At 29.5% G+C, this 21,479-nt stretch overlaps 1 protein-coding gene across 1 annotated transcript; it reads right to left on the bottom strand.

The window, feature by feature from the left end:
* Positions 1-1,592: 1,592 nt before the first annotated feature.
* LOC136220858 (probable methyltransferase PMT16) lies at positions 1,593-14,914 on the bottom strand. The gene is made up of 6 exons (XM_066008685.1): positions 14,198-14,914; positions 10,187-10,397; positions 8,996-9,296; positions 4,713-5,105; positions 3,536-3,613; positions 1,593-2,243 (listed from the first exon to the last, which is right to left on the bottom strand). The coding sequence occupies exons 1-6, from the start codon at positions 14,855-14,857 to the stop codon at positions 2,021-2,023; spliced, it is 1,866 nt and encodes a 621-aa protein (XP_065864757.1). The 5' UTR covers positions 14,858-14,914; the 3' UTR covers positions 1,593-2,020.
* Positions 14,915-21,479: the final 6,565 nt, after the last annotated feature.

Genomic DNA, 21,479 nt, shown 5'->3' with positions numbered 1-21,479 from the left:
GAACATAACTTGGTTCATGTCATAAGACGAAGTGGAAGGAGAGAATTTATATCGCTGACACGACTTGATTTCACGGTTTTATATGATGATTCATGTTAGCCGATCCCGAATCATTTCGGGACTAAGGCTTTGTTGTTATTGAACATAATTAATTAGTTGTTTGCGAGTGAAATTAATGAACATAGTTAATGAGTTGTTCGCAAGCAAAACTCGCGAATAGAATGTTGAGCTTGAGTTCGTCAATTTTATGATGAGTCGAGCATGGCTGCATGAGTAAGCCTAAATTCAGCTCGGCTCGATTACAACTCTACAAGCTCAACATTCTACTTGCGAACTAAATGATGTAATTGTTGTTTGACTAGTGCTGCTTATATATGTATGGACATCATTAGGCTACAAGTTACAATACATATGATTTGTATCCATTGATATGTTTAGTGCTTGTTTAGTTTAGTTGTAGCTCACTTTTTAATGTCCGTTAGTTATTTGTTGTTCCTAGTCGGTATTAGATGGTTTTCCTTTCAAAATAGCTATTAGTAGTCAGGGCTGTAAATGAGTCGAGTCGCTCTCGATAAAAGCTCGACTGTGTTCGGCTTAATTTATAAAAGAGCCGAACTTGAGCACGGCGAAACTTGGATCGAAAACTTGCGAGTAGTCTTAGTTATAGGTTCATGAACAAACTCGATTGTAATGTTCATGAACACGCTCGTGTGCAAACTTGGTTCGATTTTCTCTTTAATAATAATATTTTTGTAAAGGGAAAATGTATAATAATGTAGTTTTGTGTTAAAGAAATTTAAAATGAACATGGTTAATGAGATATTTGAGCTTGTCAATTTTCTAATGCGTTAAGTATGAGCGGGTCAAAAGTCGGCTTGATTACAGCCTCGATAAGCAGTTGGATTTTCAATCATAACAAACAATTTATTTTAACATTTTGTCTTGAGGCTCTTGATTTTCAAATTTTAGTGCATTCTATTGATATTTTATTTGAACTTATTATATTATCATTTTTTTTATGGCATCACGCTGTTGCTTACAAACAAATTAGATGATTACAAATTAGTTGTAATCATCTAATTAAAAATAACCTTTATTTGAAATTATATTTTTTTACCGTTCGAAATAAAGGTTTTACAAATTTTTGTAGACATTACATATTAAAAATTGCTTTCCGAACATATAAAAATACAAATTTCTAATGTTTGTTAAATGAATAACATTTCGTTAACTGAGTCTATATTCCAAGCTATCTTCTTTTATCATCATTAGCTTAATTAAATATTGGGATCTTAATATGTCCAAATAAAAAAACAAAAAGTTAACATATATCAATGTCAAATTTTAAAAAACTTCACAAATGTTATATATCAAATTTTGATTATATTTGAGTCATTTGTTCGAGATTTGATATTTAAAATTCAATTTGAGAGTCATCTATTAAACCCCCAATCAGTACAAAATTAGAGGATCATACGCCCGATTGGTTTGTATTCGAAAAAAAAAACTAATTTTTATGTATAAAAAACAAACAGTAATTTTCTAACCAAACACCTAAAAAAACAATCTTTTTTAATATGAAAAGACAAACATGAGGAGAAAATAGAGTAAAAAAACACATTTTTAATTAATTCACTCTATAAAAAATATAAAATTGTCTTGACCAAATAATTATACTACACTATTGTCATTTACTATACAAAAAAATCAAGGAACATGAACAACTTATAGAAAGCTTTCTGCTCAGGCGAACAAAATCTACTGTCTTAATTTCTCTATCCCTTTATCCGTTTCTCATTCAATTTTTAACACGTAACATAATTATCTTACTTTAATTTCAATTAAAGCAGCATAATTATGACATATGTTAAAAATTGACCGGAAAATAGGTAAGAAAATGGGAACAACAAATTTTCTTCCGGATTCAAGAACCCTCTTTGGTGTAAAAAAAACCCCAAAAAAACTGTGGTGAAATTGGTAGTACTCAGAAGAATTTTCCAGGAATCTTTTTGAGAATCTTCTATTTTGATGATAATGGTGCAGTCCAATATTGCTTAACAGCAAAAAGAATCTTCTCTCTCATATGAGGACTTTTTTCATGGTCAGCAATTCTAACATCCCATTGCATAACTTGTGCAATGTTCTTCACTTTCAATAATACATCTACATCATCTCTTATTATCACACTTCCTTCTGGTCTTAATATTCTGTCCATTTCTATCAGAATATCTTCCATTTCACATCTGTAAAAAAATGCAATGTTTTAAGTTTTGATGAGATTCCGTGCATTAGGTTTGACACGCGAATAAACCATAAATAAGTTTGGTTAATAAGATCAATTCAGCTCGAAATAGAATTAAGAGTGAATTTTTAGCTCATAAAGTTGGCAGACAGGTCAAAGTCGAAGTTTAGGTATCAACGCGGATTTAAAGTTTGCAATTTTTTTTTATAAATCAGCTCAAATTTGACAAATTTTTAGGTATTCATTGATGGTTTTTGGGCTAATTTATCAAATATTGGCAACTTCAGGGTTTCGATTTGGGCTAAACTGAATCTGTCTGTCAACTTCAAAGGCCAATTTGACTCTTAACTTGTCCAAAATAATGTGTTGGTATATATTTGGTAGTTATTTGACAAGTGTTATTTTAGGCTGATTTGATCCCAAATACAAAATTGAAAGGCAAAATTGATATTCGAACTTGGTGTTTAGATTAAACTGTCAGTCTTTTTGAATCAAGAGTTGAATTGACAATATAGATTAGTCGTTTTAAAATTCTATCCATTTCTAGCAGGAATTTTGCACTTACTTTCATTATAGTCTTGAATTTCAAAACCGAATATTATGATCCTGAACATCACATGTTAATTAATACGATCACTCTAAATAACTCTCCGTTGTAGAACTGATAGAAATGATATTCTAAACAATTTTAATTCTGAATTTTTTATTTTATTTTGAGGTCAGGTATTGTTTGGTTAGAGAGAAAAATCCGTTTGTTTAGAGAGAATGACCAAATATTGTTATTTGGAAAATAAAAAATGGCGGTTTCATATGAAATATGGTTCATAACAAATTTAATTCTTGAATTTTTTCATTTTGAGATTATATAATTTTGACGTGATCAATATTAAAAAAACTATTATATTAATAGAGAAAATGTAAAGTTCAGGAATCATGAATGTAATTTACCCTCTATCACATCTAACATGTTCTAAAACCAGCAAATCTGATGAGATTTTGTGCATTAGTGTTAATATGATGACGCTTGAATAAACGCCAATAAATTTAAACGATGTAAGAATCAATATAGCTCTTGAAGTTGGCTAATAAAACGAATTTAGTTCCAAAATCAAGTTTAATTATCAATTTCACTTTTCAACTTATCATTTAGGATAAAATCAATCCAAAATAAAACGTGATGTGTCAATACATGATTGGTAGTTAATTAATACGTATTATTTTAGATTGATTCGACTTAGATGAAAGGACGAAAACGATACCTAAAAACAAAAAAGAGGGACCAAATGATTTTACCTGTCCTTGTAGAGGGTAAAAACAGAATCAGCATGAATAAAATCATAAGTCCTTGGATAAGTAGACATAGCTTCACACCTGCAAACAAAAAAAAAGAGGGACCAAATTGATAAATAATTATTTAATTTAATTTTAAATGTAATTAAACATTATCCAAATATTTAATTTTATTTTAAATTTAAATAAACATTATTCATTTGGATAAGAATCTACAGGTCAATTCCATTGGAAAAAAACAAAAACACCACGTAACCCTTTTTCATATGGTGCCAATTATGTAATATGTTTCATATGCTTGACAATTAGTATATAATTATATTCTTCTACTTGCACTTCACCAAACATTATTGCATATGATATTAGAATGACAATAACACTTGACATACCAAATAAATTTGGGTAAAACTATTATAATATTAATATGAAAAAATACCTCTAACATTGACAGTGAGAAACAAGTTTACACATAACATTTAAAATGGTACAATTTTACTTTGATATTGGTAAATTGAATTAATTTGAGAAATATTTCATCAAACTGTTTTCTCAACCATGAATCATGTGAACTACACTTCACATGTGAGTCATTTTATCACTAATTAGTAACCGACAACAACTATATAAATAGACGTAAATTCTTTTTAATTTTTTATAATTGTGTCTGAAATTGATCAAACTTACTAACATAACACAATTTTAGACGCAAGTGATAAAATTGCTTCTGACTGTCAACATTACGGGTGTCAGCTGTTAATATGAAGTGGACCTTTAACTATCAGATCGAGCTTTTAGTTAAAGGTCTACTTCATATTAATAGCTGTTATTTTTGCACCTTATCCCATAAAAATAGAACGAGTGTCCAACCCGTCCTATTAATATTAATTATTAATCATTTATTTGAAGTATAAATACTAATCCTCTTAAAAATATACATTTTTTAGATGGGTTTATTCAGGTTGATTTTGAAATTTAATTTTTAAACCCGATTCCAGCCTAAATTAATAGTGGGTTAGACTAGGCCTGAACGGAGATTTTTTAGGTAAAAACTTATTAAAGTCGGCCCGAACACAACCCATAAACAGATCTAATCCAAACCAATCCATAAAGAACGGGTTGGACGGGCTAGACGGACCAACGACCCGTAAACATATCGAAAAAAAGAAAAAAAAATACGTACCAATTTTGATAGGTTCCGATTAAGCCACGTTGATAAACAACCCCCAAAGTATCAACATGAGCTTCAACAGGAACAACATTCATAACCCAAACAGGATCATCAACAAGAGCAGCTGCAAAACCTCCCAAATATGCATTCATATCAAGTAAATTACGATAATGCCCTTTTTCACCTAGTTGTTGATCAATACCCTTGTAGTAATTTACCCTTTTCTCCCATAATTTACTGTTTTCAGTGAAAATTTCAGCAGTAATTCCATTGACAGTTCCACTGGTAATTCTTGGAGGGATTGAAGTCAATCTTTGGGGCCATTTTTGTAATTCTCCACCTGATGTGTCTCTTAGATTTGACACTTCTGGTAATGGTGTTAAACAACTCTCCATTTTGGTGTACCTAAAATAAAGAAAAATACACAAATTGTAAAGTTTTTCTAGTATAATGCCTATTTGGCTCCCTAAACTAACACTTCACAATCAATTGGACCTTAAACTATCAAAATCATCAAACAGATCCCTGAATTAACAAAAAAAAAAATCATCAATTGAGTCCTAATTTTAAACAAAAATCATTAATTGAGGCCTTATCGAAAATCATTCGGTTGAATAGTTTCAGACAGTATTTCCTAAACTCATTTTGAACCAACACAGTGATTATTACAGTTTATATCAAATAGTCATAGTTTCTGATTTTAGGATATGACTTTGAAATTTTAGTTTGGGGACCTAAATGTGTATAATAACCACATGTATGAAAAAGATAGGTAAATAGGGTCAAAGGTGAATCCGGGATTCACGGTGCTATCCAGTAATCTATGGGTGCTCAATTGAAATTTTTTAGGTGCTTTTATAGAAAGAATTCGAGCTCCGTACACTGTTTTTATAGAGTTTTTTAATGTCTTTCAGTGACTAGTGATGTTCAGGTCCCGTACGTGCCCTGTAGGAGTGAGATCGACTTTGCTTCGATTGGGGGATTTAACAGTTTCTAGAGTTGTATCCTAGGACGCACTAAAAAATTTAAGAGGTTAATGCACGAGTGTCGGACATTTCGGCCAATCCGATACTCTGGATATATTCGGGAACACGCATCCGACACTCTAAAATAAGTGTCGTCTTTTTTTTTTTTTAACGGGGACATTTTGAGGATACTTCTGGGAGACAGATTCTAATTCTAAATTAATTAAGTAGAATATATAAGTGTTTGTTAATAATGAGTTCTAACCAAGAAAAAAAAAATCTAAATTTCTTAACGGTGTTAAACAAGTATTCATTTTGGTGTACCTAAAACCAAGAAAAAAAAATTATGAGTTCTAACAAACCATGTCTTTTGTTAACTACCCACTTGCTTAAAAGTATGAAAAAGATAGGTAAAATAGTGACAACACTGGATCCGAGATTCACGATGTTATCTGGTAATTTATGGGTACTCAATTGATGTTTTTTTTAGATGATTTTATAGAAAGAATTAGAGCAAAAGATACCGTTTTTATAGAATTTTCGGGTGTTTTTCGGTCGGCCAATGGTGTTTAAGCCCCCGTACACCCCACATTGGATCCGTTCTTGAGTAGAGGTGAGGTAGGTTTGGCTTCAATTCGGGGATTTAACAGTTTCTAGAGTTGTGCCTAATGAAAGTCGACTAGATTATTCGATTTGGTACCAAAGAAAGTTAATGGTTTATCAAATTCTGAATCTTTTTATTCAAGTTTTTAGTTAGGTTAAGACCAATTTGGCATTACTTTCCAAGACACTAAAAACAGCTTCCCCGAGCTAAAGGCATCGTTTGTTAAAATCAAAACTATTTTTCTTAAAAGCTGAAAAATAAAGCTACAATTTTATAGCTTTTGGAAAAAATAGCTTTCACAAGTTATCGAGAAACTGATATTATTATTATATTGAACAAAAATAGTCATAACTTCCAATATAACATAATAGAGTAAATTACACCAATGGTACCTGAACTTTACCCTAATTCACACTTTGGTACCTAGATTACATTTTGTCTCAAAAATATACCCAAAGTAACGATGACCGGACAATTAAGTATATTTTACCGGTTAATGGCCGGTCAAATCCGATTTTGATGAGTAAATTACACTGATGGTACCTGAACTTTATCCGAATTCACATTTTGGTACCTAGATTTCATTTTGTCCAAAAAATACACTTCAAGTAAAGATGACTCAATATTTTAGTATATTTGACCGATCAGTGATTGATCAACCCGAGTTTGGCCGTTTTAAATTAAAAATTGAAACCAATCATACACTCAATTAACATAAAATTATAATACTGTCATTTATAAATGACAGTATTATAATTTTATGTTAATTGAGTGTATGGTGAGTCCCAATGTTTAGTTCATGTTACCCGGTCACTAACCGATCAAATGAACTAAACCTTTCAGTCACCTTTACTTGTGTTATATTTTTAGGATAAAATAAATCCAGGTACCGAAGTGCGAATTATGGTAAAATTCGGGTATCATTAATATAATTAACTCATGAAACTCGAATGCACACTAATTAAGAAGTGCAATTAATTTTAAGTAAAAGACTTTGCTACCCTTATAATAATTGCATCCACTAGTAACTTTATGTATTCCTAAGATAAAAAGTCAACTTAAATAGGGGTATATTTGGTAAAAGTAAATTAATGTACACAGTTTTAAGCAAAATGTCATGTATTGTGGAACAAAAAAAACTCTCTAGAAAAACTTCTATTGTGGACCGGAGGGAGTACTAAATTGTCCGGTCATCGTTACTTCAGGTATATTTTTGGGACAAAATATAATCTAGGTACCAAAGTGTAAACTATGTAAAGTTCAGATACCATTGGTGTAGTTTACCCTAACATAATATATATATATATATTTTTTATTTTTAGAACTTTTATCGTGTATTGTGAAATACCTATCAAATTTTTTTACAGTATTTTTTTTTTCCACAACAGGTTTTGTTGGTCGATTTAATACTAAACTCTGAACTATAAAAAGAAATCTTTAGAATTATACCTAATGAAAATCAAGAGTACAATTTGGCCCGGTCTTAAAAAAAAAAAAAAAAGTCAGTAATTTAATCAAATTCTAAATCTTTCTATTTCGTTATTAGATTTGATTCAAGAATTTCTCATGATCAACTTTAAAGTAAAGGGTGAATTGGTGGTTGTGAAGCTAGACCTAAAACAAAATGTCTTTATTAAGTGATTGGTTTAGGTATCACTACTAAAGTGTTACACTGATAACTGAAGAATTTCTCTTTATCCATTTCTTGAACACAATGACAAAGAATATAGAGTTAGATTTTTTTTTTTTAAAAAAAAGTCTCATCTTATTTCATATATATTTATATTTTACAAAATTTTATAATTATATTTTTGGGTTAAAAGTACTATTTTGCTCCTAATTTATCTAAGACGTTAGTTTTTGTGTTTTTATATGTAGTAAAATAGATGAAATGTAAGAACACAAATGTTACCAAATAATATATCAATGGACAAAGATAAATATTTTGAATAAATCAAAACACCAAATGTAACTAAATAATGATAGGTCTGAAGACAAAAAGAAAAAAAAAGTGTCAAGCTCAATTAAATTTTTTGATACAGAAGATAGAAAAGATTGTGAATGAATGAGTTTAAGCCATGACTATGAGCCGAACCGAGACTGAACCTAGGTGGGCTAGGCTTGAGATCGGCAAGTTTAGACTCGGCTCGATCTTGAGAGGATCAAAAAGAGGTTCAGCTCAAAAAAAGCCCGCGAACGGATGGATTCAAATGTGTTCAAATTTATCTATTTTAATATTTTGTTATTTAATTTCAACGAAACACCAAATTTAACATACAATTTATATTAAACTGAAATGATACAAGTATAAAATTAAAAATTAATGAAATAATCGCGGGTTTTTGAGCCGAATAAAAAAAGCTCAGGATCAGAGTGAGGCTCGTTAATGATCGAGCCGATCCCAAACTCGAACTTGAACCCAATTGAGACGATCTCAAAATTTGCCAACTTTATATTAATCTCTGACACACCTCTAAACGCAAATGTCTCATGTGCTTGTAGCGTGTACAACACAAACTCATCTCACCATGTATTTTTAATTCATCAATAAATGAGGTTGCTAGGACCATTTGTGTCCAAGAGACTCTGATATCATATCATGTTATGATTGCGCGCCTTAATTATTAACTTTAACTTTTAATTCAATTGGTTCCATGATAAACCGACACCATTTTGACCTTTAATTCAAAATAAAAACATACTATTAAATTGGGAAAAAGACATACCATGCTCTATCAGGATCTTGTGACTGACTGCAAAAGAGAGGCTGCTTGAAAATCTTCCTGTTAGCTTGACAATGGATATGGTTACTAGGTTTTTGCCAGACAGCAACATCATCTTTTTGTTTCAACTTTTTCCAACATAAACTCTTAGCAACTGTCTCAATCTTATCCTGTTCTGCTTTAAGATCTTCTTCTGTTCTTCCCCAACCTTTCCAGTGTTTTTCCCAGTTTATTGGAGGTCCAGACAGAACCCAGTATCCCCCTGGTCGAAGAACTCTATCTACCTCTATCAAGTATTGTCCATCTGCCCAAATTAAAAAAAAAAAAAAATCAATTATATTAAAATAAAATATATCAATAATTTATTTAAAAAATCATTAAATGATTAAGAAAATAATGATGTGAATACCAAAAAAAAAAAAAAAAGCTTAAAATGTTATGTTATTTAGTTCATGAACTATTCAAAATTTTGTTTTGTCCCGGCGTGTTATTTGGTTATATTTGGCTTCTAAATTATCCCAATTGGTAAAATATCACTGGAGAGTTGACAAAAGCCGCCCTGATATGTGGTAAAGGATCAAATAGTGATTTAAGCCTAAAATAAAAAATCAAATCAATGGCTTAATACATCGCCCTCTCAACTTGTCCAAAAAGATTGATTGACTCCCTGAACTTAACAAGTGTCTCATTAATCCTCTCAACTTGTTTAAAATAACTTATTGGTCATCTGAATTTGTTTAAAATGACCTGTTTGCCCCTTGAATTCGCTTACAGTGATCTATTTGTCCTCTTAACTTGTTTAAAGTGACCTACATTGCAATTTGTCTAAATCCGTAAAAAAATTCAAAACTTCAAAAGTAAAGGTTGTATTCATGATTTTAAACCTTTAAAACAAATTAACTTTTTATTGTGTACATTTTTATGCTGTTTTTATAGATTTGTGGACTTAATCATGATACTTTAAGCAAGTTTATGGGCTAATAAAACACGATATAAGTTTAGGGGATCAATAACTCACTTAAATAAGTTCAGAAACGTAATAAATCACTTTAAGTACGTCTAAAAGATCAATAAGTCACATTAAGCAAATTCACGGAATTAATGCGACATCTTAAAAGATTAAGGGCTAATTGATTTTGTAGGCCAAATTCAAGTATTTAGCAAAAATAAGATGAAATGAGAAAGAGAAGTTACCATATGCCCCCCAGGGAATAAGGCAGCGAGAACAATGAGCCAAGTCAAAAGCTCGAGAAGGATAAGGTAATCTAATGGAAGCAAAGACACCAATTAAAGCAGGAACTCCTCTTTCAAGTGCAAATTGTACTTGTCCTTCATGTGTGTCTCTTGGTGCAAATGACATTGTTACTATGTTCCTTGCTATAAGATATGCCCCAAAGCTTGCTACCTAATCATTTCATTTGAAAAATTCAACAATTAATCCTTATTATATAAGAATTGGTTTATGCATAAACGTCATGATTACCAAACACCTCCTAGATAACACATAGCTTCCACCTAGCTGATCGAAATGGCGTGTGTTAACTTGATATAGTCACGTATCATTTCCATCAGCTATGTGAAAGTTGACTATTGTTGATGTGACAGTCATATCATTTTTTCATTGTTTTTTTGCTTTTGAAGTCACTGTTGTAACTTAATTGAGACAAAATTTAAAATTAAATGATTTTATTAAGACAAATTGAAATTTACTGACCATTTTAAAATAATTATAAAAGTTCAATAATCAATATTGCATTTAATCCGTATAGTAAAATTTCCCATTATAGGACCATCTTACAATTTCATTAGAATCAATGTCCAGTTATATTCAACAACTCTTTATTTTTGTCCAATTGTATTTAATAACCCTAAAATTTCAATTACATCGTGAACTTTCAAAAGTTCTTAACCAACATTTTCATTTTAACATGTGACGAGGTGTGTTTTTTTTTTTTTTTGTATTCAACCAATTTTATTGAGAAATAGAAGATTACCGAATGCAATTAGACAATATTAAATAATCATTTAAAAATTTTAAAAGTTCAAGACACCGTTCAACACCGCAACATATGTATTAAGCCTAACATTATCTATTGAATCCTTATTAAATTGAAAAAAAAAAAATAGAACAAGCAAAGTGGCTTGCAAATAAAGAGAATTGGTAGATGTTTTCAAAAAAAAGAAAAAAAAAAAGAGAATTGGTAGATGCAAAAGTATGATGATCACCAAACACCTTATTATAATTATGATAATGTGGAGATGGATAATTAATTAAGCAAACAAAACTTATTTATATATACATATATCATATGTTATAATCGTTACGTTATTTGGTTACTATTAACAATATTTAACGTCAATTTGATTTGAAAGCATACAATTAAATAAATAATATTGATTTTGTCAATAACTTACAAATTATATAAACTAATTAAGAAGCATTGCCGTTTTAATTCATAGGTTTGGATCTAATAAATTAAATATTATACATATGATGCGATGCAATGACCATTTTTTTCAGAGAAAAAAAAATGGTAAAAAAAAAAATAGAGTTTTATATATGTAATTAAGTTTTATCATATGAAATTTAAATCTTATTAATTTATTCAATTTTATATAACCTTTTGTATTATTTATACAATTTTAACACTTTTTTAAAAATTTACTTTTTTTACACCAATAGACAAGTTTAATAATACAAACAACCTTATAATTAAGTTATAATAATTAAAAAAAAATGGTATAAAATATAGAGTTTTGAAAAAGACAATTAAAAACAAATTAATTATTTTAATAGTATAACTAATAGTACATTATTGGTCCTCATAACAGAGGGAATACTACATTAAAATAAATAATAAATCCCATCCCATATGAATAAATTTTATATTTCTGTAATAATCCAATTCAAGTTGTAATTTAAAAAATAACTTATCAAATTTTGGATTTCTTTAAAAAACAGAGATAAGGGTCAATTGGCCCTAACTGAACTGCATATTTGACACTAATGTATAAAATAATCCAAAATTATCTTTAACGTTTTTAAATAAGATCAATTTTAGTTTATATTACCAAAAATTTGAAAACTCCGATTTAACTGTTATTCAACTATCATATTAGACCTTCCAAATAACAATTACGTGTAAGATATTTAATTTTTCATTGACACGGTTATAAAAAAAAAACTTGTTAAAATACTAACGACTAAATCTGCCACTTTAATCAATTTTTATTTTATCAATGTATCTAAAATGTTTAGTTTGTTACTAATATAATTACAAATAATCAACTAAATATTGACAAACTTGTCTGGAAAGTATGATGTGAGAGTTAAATAATAGTTAAACCAATATTTTCAAAATTTCGGTAATGCGTAGAGCTAAAATTGATATTTTTTTAAAACATGAAGGTTAAATTTAGGGTAAATTACACTCATGGCCATTGACTTTACCCATTTTAACATTGTGACTACCGAACTTCAATTCTTAATGGTATGACTATTGAATTTTACACTTTTTAACACCAGTGGGCACTCAACGCCTCAAAACGACCGTTGATGGTCTCAAAATAAAAAATTCGAAGAATTAATGATACGTTATAGCTAAATTTACACTACTCTTTAAACGTTGGGGTACAAAAACCATTATCTAAAAATAAAATAAAAACTAAAATGTCACTTTCAACAACCGAATTATAAACTACCCAAAATAGTTGACCTATATATATTATTCTTAATACTTATTTCTAGTCTGTACATCCATTTATAATTTACAACCTGTTCTCAGAAACTATTTATTGTTGGTTTAATGTTGAAAAGCAAAACCTGTTCTTCTGAAAAAAAAATTCAACGTTACTGTCTGATCATATGAGTTATATTTATTTTTTCCATTTTTTTTTCTTTTTTTTTTTTGTAATTATATACTTAATTTTTATAGAAATTCTAACCCAGTATGCAGTATTAATAAATTATTTATTTAAAAAAAAAATCAGAAAGTCATTAATAGAAAATCAGCAGGTCAGAAATTACGACTATACTCATGGTAAGTGTGATCATTTCCAACCCAGTAACGCAGTATTAATAAATTATTTATTTAAAAATAAATAAATAAATTATTTATTTAAAAAAATCAGAAAGACATTAATAAAAAAATCAGTAGGTCAGAAATTAATACCCATGGTAAATGTGATCATTAGTCTAAAACAGGAATTCAATTCCAGAATCCATGTGATTTTTTCAAAAATCAATGTAATTAAATATTTTTTTATTGTAAAAATAGAATCATCAAAATAGGAAAATTATGAATTTCAGCATCTGTACCTGCCTTCTTTGAAAAATTAATTAATTAAAAATAACAAATATGAACTATTTCAATTGGAGGGTTGGTGAACATGGTGATTGAAAATTGGATGGTGAAAAAATAAGTATTAAATATTAAAAAAATTAAAAAAATTTAATAATAAAATTGTTTGATAAATATTTTTTAATAATTACTATTTGATAAATATTGAATTTAAAAATATATATGGATAATATTTAATTTAAAATTTTATTGAAGTGATTAATAAAATACAATTATTAAATTCACTAAAATTAATGTAAACACTTATTTAATTTAAATATTTTTATATTATAAATTAGTTTGGTTCGATTTTGGTTATACCGATTTTTTTCAAACACATAACTAGGGATGTAAGTGGGCGTAACAGGATTATACCTCACCTCCGCTCTCTAATGTAATAGGAATTCTCTGTCTCCGAAACCTAAACGGAGAATTTTTTGTCTCGCCCCATCCTACACAAGAATCCCCGTGCTTGTGGGGATCCAGGGGGATATATTGGGACAGGCACGTGATACCGACGGACAGGGATAGCTTGCGGGGGACAAAACAATTCCATCCCCATCCTACATGAATTCTAATTGGAGATTTCCGTAGCTTGATAGAAAAACCCCATCCCATTTACATTCCTACGACATAACCAAATTATATTTTGAAAAAAAATAGAATCCAACTAAACTATATTTTCGGTTGGGTTATCCGTCAACTTGGTCACCCTTAATTTCAATGCAGTCATTGATTTGGTTCTTGATTAAACTATAAAACCAGGCTTTCCGGCCGGTTCATAAAGCCGGTTCAACAGATGAACCGGCCGGTTTGATATAAATGAAAGCAACAGAAAAAGAGAGGGAAAAAACTTTTTACTTACCCCGCAACCAGTATCAATGGCGGTTCTGATAGAGCCATCTTCCAGATTAATTAATTTTCCGATATCGTCAATATAAGCATCAGCGCCGCGAGGAAACATAGTTCCGCCGCCGGGGAATCTGAACCGGTCACCTTCAAACCGCACCCAATTCTGATTCTTCTTCTCCACCGTCAACTCCTTATGCGGCACATTAGCATACCACACGAATTCTCTACTCGCCGGCCACCGGAACGGCACTCTATAGCCATACGGCGCAGGGACACGGCACTTCATTAGCTCATCTTTCTCCGGGCAATGCCTCTCCCTGTAAATCAATCTATCCCTATCGAATTTGAGAGAACGCTGAACGTCCTCGCACGGCGTGTACTCGTAGTACTTCGAATCGCAAGGCGGGAGGAAAGGCGGACGCGCCACGGCGACCGGAGGATCGGGAGAGAAGTGATGCGGTGAGAAATCGAGAGTGATGTTGCGGAGAGGCGGCGCGCAGGTGAGGATGAGGGAAGAAGATGAAGATGAATTGATGCTCGGAATTCCGCCGCGGGAATCGTGGTAGAATCCGATTAAGTAAAAGAGAGTGCAGAGAATTGTTGTGGCGGTGATTTTGTAGATGTTGAGTTTCTTAGGTTTTACTAAGATTGAAAACGACGACGTAATCGCCATTGAAATGGATAATCGAAGCTTGAGATTGAAATTGAGAGAGAGAGAGGCGTTTGGAGTTTTGTAGGTATATATAGATAAAGAGGAAGAAGAAGAAACGTGATTTCACGCGCCTACGCGCTTGTCTCGTGACTTGGGTTTAAGACAGGAAAAAGGATATATAATGCGTGTATGAATTTATTCGGGAAAAAAACATCATACACGTCCCTAATCTTTTTGATTTTTATTCATTGAATCCTCTTCGATTTCATAAATCTCTAATTAATTACAACTGGGAAGGTTAATCTCCTTATTAAAATCACGGCTTAATACATCATTTGTTTCCTGAACTTGTCCAAAAAGCTTGATTAGTCTCCTGAATTTTTAAAGTGTTCTGATAACCTTTGAACTTGCATAAAATATTCAATTAGCCCCCTGAACTTGCGTAAAATGTAATCAATTGATCACTCGGTCGTAAAAAAGTAAGTTAAATGCGGAAAATATATTCCACGAGTCTTAAAAAAAGTAAAACGACCAAAATCGGAGTATACGATTCTAATATTAGATAATACAAGTTGTATTGTTAAGCAAACAATAACTTCATTTTTAATTTATTTTTTAATTATGTAATAACATTCTAAGATGCGTGAAATACATTTTTCGCATTTAACTTACTTTTTTACGACCGAGTGATCAATTGATTACATTTACGCAAGTTCAGGGGCTAACTGAATATTTTATGCAAATTCAAGAGGCTATCGGAATACTTTAAAAGTTCAAGGGCCCAATTAAGTTTTTTGGATAAGTTCAGGGTGCAAATGATGTATTAAGCCTTAAAACCACAATTACTTGTAATATCATGATTAAAAACACATGAAGAATTACATTTGAAATTAGGGTAGCGGTTATTACTTTTTAATTAGTCGAGTTGACTAACTGATTATATAAATTTATTTGATAAAATTTAACTGATTTTTAATAATTGTTTGGATAAATAACAAATAAAAATATAATAAAGCATTTATTTAGAGTTAAAAGGTAATAATTAGGGATAAAAATATCATCTAAAAAGATGAAGCAATAAGCTCATTGAAAAAACTCGTAAAATGAGTTTTTTTAAAATTAGATTTTTGGATTAAATAAGCTCTTTTAAACCTCTATTCATCATTTAACTAATCAAAACCTTTAAAATGGTTCAAACTCTTAATTTTATCCTCAAAAACTCTTTACCAAACATATCTTATATGTTTTTCACAGTAAGATAGCTAGTAAACTATTCGAGTTGAGTTTCGTAAAAAAAAAACTCCATTAGGCTCTCGAATTTGGAATCAGTTATAGACGTTAACAAGTTGAGTTAGAACTTGTTTCAGCTCGGTAAAAAATCTAATTATTATATATTTAAAAAGTAATAATTTTAAATATTTTTTTTTGTAAATTTTATGTTAATTTTTTTGAGCAAACCCCTCCTTAGTCCCTGAAGTTGGTCCATTTTATCATTTTGCCACTTAAATTTAGTGACCAACCATTTAACCGGGTAAATTACACCAATGGTACCTGAAATTAACGTGGTTTACACTTTGGTACCTATATTACTTTTTGTCCCAAAAATATACCTGAAGTAACGATGACTGGACAATTTAGTATATTTTACCGGTTAATGATCGGTCAACGCGAGTTTCATGAGTTAATTACATCAATGGTACCTGAAATTTACCATAATTCACACTCCGGTACCTGGATTTTATTTTATCCTAAAAACATAACACAAGGTGACTGAAAAATTTAGTTCATTTGATCGGTTAGTGACCGGGTAATGTGAACTAAACATTGGGACTCACCATACACTCAATTAACATAAAATTACAATACAATATTATAATTTTATGTCAATTGAGTGTACGATGTGTCTCAATTTTTAATTTAAAATGATCAAATTCGCATTGATCAATAACTGATCGGTCAAATGTACTAAAATATTGAGTCATCTTTACTTGAGGTGTATTTTTTGGACACAATGAAATCTAGATACCAAAATGTGAATTAAGGTAAAGTTCAGGTACCATCAGTGTAATTTACTCATCAAAGTCGCATTTACCGGCCATTGACCGGTAAAATATACTAAATTGTTCGGTCATCGTTACTCCAGGTATATTTTTGAGACAAAATGTAATCTATGTACCAAAGTGTGAATTAGGATAAAGTTTAGGTACCATTAGTGTAATTTACTCCCATTTAACCATCTCAATTCCATGAAAAACACATTAAAACAATATTGTAATTGAATAAGGTTATAATTAAATAATAAAATGTTAGAACAAGTATATTTAATTGTAAATTTAAGCTCAATATTACTATTGAGCTAGTCCAAATTTTTTAGCACAATCTAATTGTCCAGCAATCCAAGTTAGAACTGTTTCATAATAATAAAAATCACTTAAATTAATAGATTAAGTATTTATTTAGTTTAAATGTGTTTAATAATATGATTTTTTATTAACCACTTAAATTATTCAATTAAACTACATATCACTTATTTTGTTAAGTCAAAATATTTAATTTAAAATTTTAAGTTAAAAATTATCAACTAATATTTTAATATTCAGCATTTATTTTTAATATTTATTAAACACTTATATCATTTAATAATTTCAGCACTTATAATATTCAACACTTAAAATTCAGTACTTATTTTTTCAGCACTTAATTTTCAGTTTTATCAAACGACACCTTAGTTCAAGCCTGGTATTGGTTTAGCTGGTTAACAGACAGAAACATACAAAATCCTTGGAGAATAAACGTGAATTAATTGGAGATTAATCTGTATTTTTGTTTTTTTTTTCTATAAATACAATTAAAATATGTATTATACTATCTAAAAATAATAATGTAAAATGATTTAATATAGAAAAATTTATATTTTTAACATATATCCTTAAAAACGTGTTAAAAAATATTTCAACAATAATATTATTGAAACAAGTAAAAAATAATATTTATAAGTAATATAGTTAACCGAAAAATATGAAACAATGTCCTTAAAGTCTTCAATCATTTCATGGAAGTAGAGAATGCAATTAAATAAAAGTATCTGAAAATAATAAACACAATTCATCAACAATCATACGACAATGTTAAAAAAAATTATAATAAAGCAAAAAGGTCAAAATAATATTTAAAAAATATATTTTTAAAATTTTCATCACTATCCAAACAGCCTAAACACGGTTTAGAGGGTAAAAAAAATGTCTAGAGAACCATAGATCCAAATGTTCGGAATGGCTTAAAGGATGAAATTTGGATTGCAAATGCTTTTCTATAGATTCGATTTACGAAAAGTATATGGTATATTGTTGTTTGATTTTTTTATACATTTTATGGTTTTATTTGGTCTTTGTAGTCTTTTTCATCCCTTAGTGGATCTTGTATTGACTTTAGTCTTTACTTGTTTGAAGTTTTATTCTTTATATTTTGCTTGTTGTACTTATTGGGTAAATTACACCAATGGTACCTGAATTTTACATGATTTACACTTTGGTACCTAGATTACTTTTTGTCCCAAAAATATACCTAAAGTAACGATGACCGGACAATTTAGTATATTTTACCGGTTAATGACCGGTCAACGCGAGTTTCATGAGTTAATTACATCAATGGTACCTAAACTTTACCATAATTCACACTCCGGTACTTGGATTTTATTTTATCCTAAAAACATAACACAAGTAAAGGTGGCTGAAAAAGTTAGTTCATTTGATCGGTTAGTGACCGGGTAATGTGAACTAAACATTAGGACTCACCATACACTCAATTAACATAAAATTACAATACAATATTGTAATTTTATGTCAATTGAGTGTACGATATGTCTCAATTTTTAATTTAAAATGATCAAATTCGCATTGATCAATAACTGATCGGTCAAATGTACTAAAATATTGAGTCATCTTTACTTGAGATGTATTTTTTGAAAACAATGAAATCTAGGTACCAAAATATGAATTAAGGTAAAGTTCAGGTACCATTAGTGTAATTTACTCATCAAAGTCGCATTTACCGGCCATTGACCGGTAAAATATACTAAATTGTCCGGTCATCGTTACTCTAGATATATTTTTGAGACAAAATGTAATCTAGGTACCAAAATATGAATTAGGGTAAAGTTCAGATACCATTGATGTAATTTACTCTGTACTTATTCTATCCGGTAATAAAAATACAATCATTTTTCTCAAAAGAAAAAAAAGGATGATAATTTTTAATATGATAATACTATTTAGGCATACAGTATTTTTCACATAAATCCTACTGTTTAGGCATAACACAGATTTCCCTTTCCAAACTAAGATTAAAGTTTGAAATCTAATTATTACTTTAAACTGTAAAAATCATCCAACAGGATTTTAAACTAATAAAAGTATCAGTTAGATCCTTAAATTAAGTAAAAATTATCAATAAGGTCTTTGTACTAAGTAAAAATCATCAATTGAGTCATTATTTAAACTTCCAAATCCATTTTGAGCCAATATAGAAATCATTACCGTCCATGTTAAATAATCACAGTTTATAATTTTAGAAGAAAATGGAAACTAAATTGATCATAGATTTAATTGACGGTTTTGATAGTTGAAGTTCCTAATTGACTTTAAAATTTTAATTTAGGATTAAATAAGCATTATGCCTTATAATTCATAAAGAAAACTTTATATTAAAACAATTATGACGTTGCATCCAAAATTCCCCCTAATTATAATAGGAAAGAAGATCAAATGCTGTGTGTTTTTTATAGTAAATTCATATGACACCAGATTCTTAGTGCATTTTCCAGTTGTCATTTAATTTATTCCATTTTCGAGAAAGAAATGTTACTTTTTATTATGATAATACACCAAATTATTTCCATTATAGACTATACCTACGCATAGGCATTTTTGCTGTATATATTATTTTTTAATATAAAGATTTTAAGGAAACTGTATATATTGAATTAAGAATTTAATAGTTAGATAGGGGCGGATGCCCGTCCAAAACGATGTCGTTTTGTTCCATTCAAAACGACGTCGTTTTGCCTTGTAAGTTTTTGATATAAAAAGAAGGATTAAGGTGCAAAAGTACCCATAACGTTTTGGGTCAGGAGCAATTTTACACCTAACGTCTAACATGGTGCAATTTTATCCCTAATGTTGGAAGTCAAGAACAATTTTACCTCTAACGGTTATAAATTGGGTCAATTTGAGAAATAATTGATCAAACTGTCTTCTCGGTCATGAATCTTGTCATATACACTTCACACATGCGTTATTTTATCAGTAACAAATCACAAACATATGTTGGGATGTGAAAAAAATAAGAAAAATATATTAAAAAGATATTGTCTTTTTGTACGAATTAGACAAAAAAAAATTCAAAAAATTCATCGAATTTATAAATATTAATCTCCAATTTTATTATTAAATTACAAAAAACATTATATCTTTTTTTAGAACAAATTGATATGCAATTGGTGCAAAATAAAGAAAAAAAATGACTGTATTTTATAATAGTGTCTGAAATTGATCAAAATTAACAACGTTAGGGATAAAATTGTTTTTGGCTACAAACATTAGGGGTAAAATTGCAACAATGAAATTCGTGAGAGGAAATGGTTTCATTTCTCATTTTTAAAATTGGCTGGCCATATTATTATTTGGCATCTTATCCTTGAAAAATAAAATAAATTATTTTATACAATAGTTGTGTATAATTTGTGTTGTGCATGTAGGTCGTCATGTGATTAGTTGAGCCAACGAAATAGTTAATTAAGGCCATATTCTTCATATTTAAATTTATTGGCTTAATAAATTAAATGTCAACTTCAACCATCTAATATTAAACGGGTTAAATGCATCATTGGTCACTGAAGTTGCATGATTGTCTCAAAACGGTCACTCAACTTCAATTTGTCTCAATAAAATCATTTAACTTTGAATTTTATCTCAATTAGGTCACTCCGTCGATTTTAGTGGTTAAAACGCATCGAAATAATGACATGGGTTACCATGAGTTAACTCAAATCTCTGACCGAAACGAAATGTGACAGCCCTGTGTCAGGTATTTTTATGAAAAAAAACTAAATTTTATTTATTTTTTCGTAAAAATAATTGACACGTGATAGTCATGTGGTGCATACGTGGATGTCATGTGTAATTCGGTTAGAAATCTGAGTTGTCTCATATTAACGTATCACTTATGTCATCATTTCAGTGTTTTTTAATCACTGAAATCGTCAGAGTGGCCTAATTGAGACAAAACTCAAAGCTGAGTGATTTTATTGAGACAAATTGAAGTTGAGTGACCATTTTGAGATAACCATGTAAGTTCAGTGACCAATGGTGCATTTAACTAAATATTAAACCTAAAATATTCCATGGCTTAACATATAAATAGTGTTTTAACTTGCCTAATAAAATGTAATTGACCCGCAAATTTATAAAATATCTCGTTATATAAATTGAAACACACTGTATCATTTTAATAAGTTCAGATAAACAATAAATCACTATTAGTAAGTTTAAAATGGCGATACGTCATTTTAAACAAATTTAGATAACCAATTCGTCACTTTAAATAAGTTGAGACACTTTATAAATTCAAGGGATCAATTGATTTG

The sequence above is a fragment of the Euphorbia lathyris genome, chromosome 2, assembly GCF_963576675.1.
Source record: "Euphorbia lathyris chromosome 2, ddEupLath1.1, whole genome shotgun sequence".
In the NCBI taxonomy this organism is placed as follows: Eukaryota; Viridiplantae; Streptophyta; class Magnoliopsida; order Malpighiales; family Euphorbiaceae; genus Euphorbia; species Euphorbia lathyris.
Note: the sequence above shows the minus strand (reverse complement) of the source record. Positions and strands in the feature narration are given on the sequence as shown.

Coding starts and splice junctions, on each gene's coding strand:
- LOC136220858 (XM_066008685.1), bottom strand. CDS start 14,857: ATGGCGATTACGTCGTCGTTTTCAATCTTAGTAAAACCTAAGAAACTC. Junction 5,106..8,995: donor CAAGATCCTGATAGAGCATG/GTATGTCTTTTT, acceptor TCTTTATTTTAG/GTACACCAAAATGGAGAGTT. Junction 2,244..3,535: donor TTTACCCTCTACAAGGACAG/GTAAAATCATTT, acceptor ATTTTTTTACAG/ATGTGAAATGGAAGATATTC.